The sequence below is a fragment of the Aquarana catesbeiana genome, linkage group LG03 (assembly GCF_042186555.1).
Source record: "Aquarana catesbeiana isolate 2022-GZ linkage group LG03, ASM4218655v1, whole genome shotgun sequence".
NCBI classification, from domain to species: Eukaryota; Metazoa; Chordata; class Amphibia; order Anura; family Ranidae; genus Aquarana; species Aquarana catesbeiana.
In genome coordinates, this window is record NC_133326.1 from 738941670 (window position 1) to 738949724 (window position 8055).

At 46.2% G+C, this 8055-nt stretch overlaps 1 protein-coding gene across 1 annotated transcript; it reads left to right on the top strand.

Moving 5' to 3' along the window:
- The first annotated feature begins 2879 nt into the window (after nucleotides 1-2879).
- On the top strand, nucleotides 2880-7554 carry LOC141133866 (E3 ubiquitin-protein ligase TRIM39-like). Its single transcript, XM_073623450.1, has one exon. The coding sequence runs from the start codon at nucleotides 2973-2975 to the stop codon at nucleotides 4599-4601; it is 1629 nt and encodes a 542-aa protein (XP_073479551.1). The 5' UTR covers nucleotides 2880-2972; the 3' UTR covers nucleotides 4602-7554.
- The last annotated feature ends 501 nt before the right edge of the window (nucleotides 7555-8055 follow it).

Genomic DNA, 8055 nt, shown 5'->3' on the forward strand with positions numbered 1-8055 from the left:
GTGGCAGAGACTTTTGTTCGTGCTGCGCACAGGCTGCTAGACAAGTGAGAGAAACCTATCCAGGCGGGCAAAGATTAAATCCCACAAAGTGGAGTGCATTCAGCTATAAGTGTTTAATTCCTAACAATGCACCAAAGAATACTAAAGAAAAGGTATTTGAACTTCCCTGCAATTTTCCTTCTACCTCTTTCCTGCTATTATCATTAGTACCTGTTCATTAAAGCATTGGAAAAGATACCCAAGTGTCTGGTGCCTGCATTGTCCGGAGGTAAACTCAACGGGACTCTAGACCCGGTTCTGCTGAAATAGAGGTGGCAAAAGTGAAGGTAACAACCCGTTTTAAACCAGCAGCTCCACCGTGAGTTAGTGCTATATATATATATATATATATATATATATATATATATATATATATATATATATATATATGAAGGAACCGTTGCATTAAGAATATTATATTGCTGATATTGCATTCTAGCCTTGTTTAACAAAAGTGAAATAAATAAAAAAATTTCTTGTTTCTGATGCATAGATTTGTCTTCTTCTAATAAAATGTACTTTGTGCTCATGTGCTCCTTCTTCTACTTCTATACACATATGTGATCAAACACCACCTCATCAATTTGACCTATAAGTGCCCATCAGTGCTGCATATCAATGCCCATCATCAGTTCCCATCAGTGCCACCTCATCAGTTCCTAACAGTACCACCTCATCAGTGCCACCTCATCAGTGCCACCTCATTTGGTGCCACCTCAGTGCCCATCAGTGCCGCATATCAATGCCCATCATCAGTTCCCATCAGTGTCACCTCATCAGTGCTACCTCATTGGTGCCACCTCAGTGCCCATCAGTGCCGCATATCAGTGCCCATCATCAGTTGCCATCAGTGCCACCTCATCAGTCCCACCTTATCAGTGCCACCTCAGTGCCCATCAGTGCTGAATATCAATGCCCATCATCAGTTCCCATTAGTGCCACCTCATCAGTGCCACCTCGTTGGTGCCACCTCAGTGCCCATCAGTGCCAAATATTAACTCCCATCATCAGTTCTCATCAGTGCCACCTCATTGGTGCCACCTCAGTGCCCATCAGTGCCGCATATCAATGCCCATCATTATTTCCCATCAGTGCCACCTCATTGATGCCACCTCAGTGCCCATCAGTGAAGGAGAAAACACACTTATTTACAACATTTTGTAACAAAAACAAAGAAAAACAAAAAAAGAAATGTTGGCATTTTTTTATGTGTTCAGCAAACAATAAACCCCCCCCAGAGGTGATCAAATACCACCAAAAGAAATCTCTATTTGTGGGGATAAAATGATAAAAATGTAGTTTGTGTACAGTGTAGCATGACTGCGCAATTGTCATTTAAAAAGCAACAGTGCTGAAAGATGAAAATTGTCCTGGGCAGGAAAGGGGGAAGTGCCCGGTATGGAAGGGGATAAAAGGGATATGAAATAACCTGATATAAAGATATATTATACACAGATATTCTGCATGTTGTAAAATTGGCTTCATGTCAGATAACAATGGAAAAGAAGGTTTTATTTCTTTCCCACGATCATTGTTTACTTTTTGTGGTTTTGTTTCCGGTTCGTTTGTTTGTTTCCGATCATGTGCACTACCATTCCCTCTATTATTTTCCTACGATTACTATACTATTGATTACTATGATCGTTCCTTGTGTTCACAAATGGAAACAAGTTTTGGTAAGAGTTCCCACTGCCTAATGCCACTAATACAAGTTGTAGGGCCACAACACAAGTGCATGCAGAGTACATGATTGCAGTGTGCCATCTATAGGGGAAAATATTTGTGTTCAGGGGCGTAACTACCACCATAGCGACCCATGCGGGCGCTATTAGGGCCCGCAGTGGAGTGGGGCCCAGTGAGGATGAGAGCACCGCCAGCACAGTCTCCCAGCCAGGGGAAGAGAGAGGAGAGAAAGAGGTGCGCTGTCCGTATCAGCAGAGAGCTGAATTGCCCGATATAATAGCTTTCATTAGAACTTCCAGTGTTCCCGGGGCTCACGTCATAGCTCCACCTCTTGGCCCGGCGCCTTTGATAGACAGAATGCTGATCCAATGCAGGACATGTGACGTCATCAAAGGCGTCGGGCCAAGAGGTAGGGCTATGTGACGATGAGCCCCGGGAAGACGGGAAATTCAAATGAAAGCTATTACAATGGGCAATCCCGCTCTCTGCTGATCCGGGTGGCTTGCCTCTTCCTCTGCATAGGTGAGGCTGTATGGGGCACAGGCAGACCAGGCTGTATGGGGCACAGGTCACGCTGTATGGGGCACAGGTCACGCTGTATGTGGCACAGGCAGACCAGGCTGTATGGGGCACAGGCAGACCAGGCTGTATGGGGCACAGGTCACGCTGCATGGGGCACAGGTCACGCTGCATGGGGCACAGGTCACGCTGCATGGGGCACAGGTCACGCTGTATGTGGCACAGCTCACGCTGCATTGACACTAGGGCAGCTGTGGGGGGGGCTGTTTGCAGGGGGGCCCCATACAACATTTTGCTATGGGGCACTGCTATTTCTAGTTACGCCCATGTTTGTGTTAGGGGTTTATGATGGGGGGGATGGGGAAAGAGAGAAAAGATTAGTGCTAGGAGGAGGATTGAGGGCAGTGGTTGGCATTTGGTGGAGGAGAGGATTTGTCCTAAGAGGTAAGTTGGGGGGAGTATTTTGTGCTAGGAGGTGGGATTTGGAGGGGGGATTGTGCTAGGAGGGGTAATTTGGAGGGGGGATTGTGCTAGGAGGGGTAATTTGGAGGGGGGGTTGTGCTAGGAGGGGGGATTTGGAGGGGGGATTGTGCTAGGAGGGGGGATTTGGAGGGGGGATTGTGCTGTTGGGAGGTATAATTATCATTACTACTGCAAAACGAATCTTCTCCCTTCTGTACTCTGATCTCCGTGTCCTATAATATTCATCCAGCATCACCCTGTGTAGGAGGATGTCACCCCTCCTCCATCCACATTCCTCTCCGGTGTCAGAGACTTTCAGGTTAGTTTATTTTCTGCTGTCAGCGATGGCATCTGGTGATCTGAGAGCTGAGCTGGAATGTTCCGTCTGCCTGAACATTTATACCGATCCTGTAACCCTGAAATGTGGTCACAACTTCTGCCGGGTCTGTATTGATCGTGTGCTGGATACACAGGGGGGGTCTGGAGGATATTCCTGTCCTGAATGTAGAGAGAAGTTTACGGATCGTCTTGCACTGCAGAAGAACTTGAAACTACGTAACATAGCAGAGACTTTCCTGTCTGCTCGGCCAGATCAAGAGGAGTCCGGGGTCTTCTGTACTCACTGTGTGGACTCTCCTGTATCTGCTGTTAGATCCTGTCTGCACTGTGAGGTTTCTCTGTGTGAGAAACACCTGGGGGTCCACAAAAAGTCCCCAGAACACATCTTATGTAACCCCACCTTGTCCATGGAGAGCAGGAAATGCTCAGTCCATAAGGAAGTTTTGAAGTATTTCTGCACTGAGGATGAAACCTGTATCTGTATGTCTTGCTATGTCATTGGAGAACACACAGGACATAAGATTAAGTCACTGGATGAGGCTTCTGAGAAGAAGAAGGAGACACTGAGGAATGTTCTGCAGAAACTTCTGACAAAGAGAGAGGAGACGGAGGAAAGAGTCCAGAGTCTTCAGGAACACAGGAGGAAAGTAGAAGAAGAAGCAGCTGGTGACACCGAGAGAGTCACTGCCCTGTTTAGAGATCTCAGGAGACGTCTGGAAGACCTGGAGAAGAGAGCCCTGAGGGACATCTCCGGGAGGGCAGAGCGGATCTCCATCTCCATCCGGGATCTGGAAATAAAGAAGGAGGAGCTGTCCAGGAAGTTGCGTCACATTGAGGAGCTTTGTAACGTGACGGATCCACTGACTGTCTTACAGGAATCAGACACAGGTGACTTGTGTGATACTGAGGATGGAGATAATGAGGACCGAGAGAGACATGAGGAACTCCTCCATGATGGAGGGGGTCTGGATGTGGCGGGGGTGTTACACACAGGTTTATCTGATATAATAACAGAGGTAAATGTATACTTCTATATACAGGTAGCTGCAGACATATTACTGGATGGAAACACAGCTAATAATGATCTACAGATATCAGATGACAGGAAAACTGTATCCAGGTCAGATATAGACCAGAATCACCCAGAAACACCAGAGAGATTCCAGGATTATCCTCAGGTGATGAGCAGTCAGAGTTTCTCCTCAGGGAGACATTACTGGGAAGTGGATGTCGGGGGATCAGATAGATGGACAGTCGGGATGTGTTACCCCAGTATAGAGAGGAGAGGGGGGATGGAGTCATGGATTGAAGTTAATAAGAAGTCATGGGGATTGGACAGGTGTAATAATCAGTATTCGGTGATACATGACAGTGATGAGATCCTCTTACCCACCAATCCCTCCAGTAACAGAGTCAGGATATATCTGGATTATGAGGCCGGGCGGATCTCCTTTTATGATCTGTGTGACCCGATCCGACATCTCCACACCTTCACCACCACCTTCACTGAGCCCCTCCATGCTCTGTTATGGGTATGGAGAGGTTGTATAAAGATATGAGGGGGGAGGCGGGAGATGTGAGAACTCCGCCCACAGTCTGGTGATGTCACACAAAGCATTGGAATTCATTTAAAGCATAACTTCACTTTTGTTGAGAAATAAACATTCCCCTCCGGGTGATCTCTGTACATTGTAAGGATCAGAACAACCTTTGTTGTAGATTCCAACCTTTTGTTATTCTGAAAAAAAAATCCCTGTTTGTTCCTCTCTACCTCTGTCCTCAGTGGGTCTAATGGGCGGGGCTTCATAATGATCAGTCAGCTGTGCACCTGCAGGGCTCTAATGAGGAAAGTGGCGGAGTCTGCATCCCTTTAGATGTGATTTCCTGTTGGAAGTATCTCTTCCAAAAATGACATTTGTGTTGCAGGGGATGCCTGAAATCTGACTTGTATCTTAGTGCAGACTTCTGGGAAAATCATTCAGCCAATCACACAAGCAGGAAATTATGTTTCTGTGGGGTGTGGTCAGTACACTCTCTGTGTACACAGCGCCTCCAGGTGGCCATATTGTATTTACAGAAAATTACAGCGGCTGCAGATTGAAAAGGAAAGGTCATTATTAATAACATTCAATTACAATATGACTTGTGTCCCGATTGGATGCGCTGGATTATTTTTTCTTTATTTGATATTTTTTCCCCCACAAAAGTGAAGTTACCCTTTACTTTCAGGGAATTGTTAGAATACAAAATGGTGCGTTTTTGGTTCAATAGACTTCAATGGAGAAGCTGCAGAAAAGCGTGTAGTGCGTTTTTACTACGATCTTACGGCTTTTGTGTTTTTAATCTGCCCGACAACAAATTGTCCAAAAAAAAGCATAAAAACACATCAAAGATGAATGTGGAAAAACAGAAAATGCACCGCAAAAAAACACGACAGGAACGGATCAAAAGCAAACGGCATAGGTGGGAACCGGGTCTAAAGCCCCCTACACACTATTAGATTTTCTGCAGATTTTTGTCTTCAGATTTACCAAAACCGTATAATATGAGGTCACACCTTAAAAGTTTCCATTTGTATGAAATCAGGCCGACCCTCACACTACATGGTTTCTGTAATCTGAAGAGAACAATCTGCAGAAAATCTAATAGTGTGTATGGGGTCTAACATTCCAATTACACCGTGAGGGTGGGTGTGGCCTATCTGTCTATCCATCCAATAACAATCTGACATCATACTTTCTCTGTAAGTTCTAAACAGAAAACTATCCCAATGTGTGACATCATCCATCTCCTCCCCCTGCCCCTCCCCTACATGTGATCCCTCTGTGTGGGGGGCACCATGATCAGACATAGGGGGTGGGGTATGGTCACTGTGATGGGATGGATGGGGTCACCTCTTCTCTCTCTCCTCTCTGCCCCTCCCCCTCCTTTATCTCCTCCCCGCCCCTCCCCCTCCTCTCTCTCCTCCCTGCCCCTCCCCTACTCTCTCCTTCCTGCCCCTCCCCCTCCTCTCTTTCCTCCCTGCCCCTCCCCTTCCTCTCTCTCCTCCCTGCCCCTCCCCCTCCTCTCTCTCCTCCCTGCACCTCCCCCTCATCTCTATCCTCCCCGCCCCTCCTCCTCCTCTCTCTCCTCCCTGCCCCTCCCCCTGATCTCTCTCCTCCCCACCCCTCCTCCTCCTCTCTCCTCCCTACCCATCCCCCTCCTCTCTCTCTCTCCTCCCTGCCCCTCCCTTTCCTCTCTCTCCTCCCTGTCCCTCCTCTTCCTCTCTCTCCTCCCTGTCCATCCCCTTCCTCTCTCTCCTCCCTGCCCCTCCCCTCCTCTCTCTCCTTCCTGCTCCTCCCCTTCCTCTCTCTCCTCCCTGCCCCTCCCATTCCTCTATCTCCTCCCTGTCCCTCCTCTTCCTCTCTCTCCTTCCTGCTCCTCCCCTTCCTCTCTATCCTCCCTCCCCCCACTCTCTCTCCTGCCTGCCCGTCCCCCTCCTCTCTCTTCCCCCTGCCCCTTCCTCTCTATCCTCCCTGCCCCTCCCCCTCCTCTCTTTCTCTCTCTCCTCCCTTCTCTCTCCCCCTCCTCTCTCTTCTGCCTGCCTGCCTGGATTTCTTTTACAGGCAGCGGAAGGGAACATCCCCCTCCCCCTCCCCCTCCTCCTCCTCCCGCTGCCTCTCCAGGCTCTCCTGTGTGATTGGGGAGCCCGGTACTCCATCCAACAATGCCCCCCAGGTTTCAATAGAGCTGGCTGTGGACTGCATGGTCCCCGGCCATCTCTATGGTCCTGGGAGGCCAGAAGAGACGTTGTGATGTCACTTCCTCTTCTGGTAGATGTAAACACCGCCATTTTTTTTCCTGGAAAACAGAGATCAATGTTCTTTATATCTCATACTTTCCAGGGTAGAGGAGAAATCTGAGGTCTTATAGACCCCAACATCTCTCCATAAAGAGGACCTGTCATGTCTTATTTCTATCACAAGGGATTTCTTGTGATAGCAATAAAAGTGATAAAAAATAAATACATAAATAAAGAGACAGTTTAAAAAAATAAAAAAATAATAAATAATACATATTTTTTTTAAGTGTCCCCACCCCCTGTGCTCACACGCTTATGTAAGTCAAGCACACATATGTAAATGGTGATTGCCCCACACATGTGAGATATCACCACAAACGTTATAGTGAGAGCGATAATTCTATCACCAGATCTCCTCTGTAACTCTAAACTGGTAACCTGTAAAAAAAAATTTAAATTGTTGCCTATGGAGATGAAGTATCGTAGTTTGGTGCCATTTTACGAGCGTGCGCAATTTGAAAGCTTGACATGTTTGGTATCTATTTACTCAGCATAACATTATCTTTTACATTATAGCAATAATTAGCTTATTGATTGTGTTTTTTGCATTAAAATTAATTAAAGTGTATTTTTCCCAAACAATTTGTGTTTCAAAAATTGCAGTGTAAATAACGTGTGACAAAAAAATTGTAACAACCGCCATTTTATTCTGTAGGGCCTCTGCTTAAAAAAGAAATATATATATATATATATATATATATATATATATATATATATATATATATATATATGTTTTCATATTATAGTTCTTCCCTTTATAGTACTTGGCAGTGTTACAGATAGCTATGGAAGGGGGTTCCTTATCTGTTCTCAACCTCAGTCCTCAGCTCTTTATATCTCGACTATCTATATAAATATACACTCTTTTTATAGGTCATAGGCTTTGCTAAAACATGGAGCTCTGCTTCTTGTGCTCGTGAAAAAGGATCCAATGACTCTGAATACAGAGTATCCTTCTGGGTGATAAACTGCATACTCAGTATGGGTATTGTCATCCTCAGTATAAAACTGCGATCAAATCTACAAAAAATGAAATATCTGGGTCTTCAGGGAGTGTGTCCTTCACGGGGCTCACAGCAGCTGATTCCTACGTCATCAATGTAACACGTGTGGTTTCCTTTGTCTCCAGCCTCCTCCAATAGAGGCAATAAGGTGGCTGGATACAAATGTAC

Bases quoted from the DNA above. Each gene is read 5' to 3' on its own strand.
- LOC141133866 (XM_073623450.1), top strand. From the start codon at position 2,973: ATGTCACCCCTCCTCCATCCACATTCCTCTCCGGTGTCAGAGACTTTC.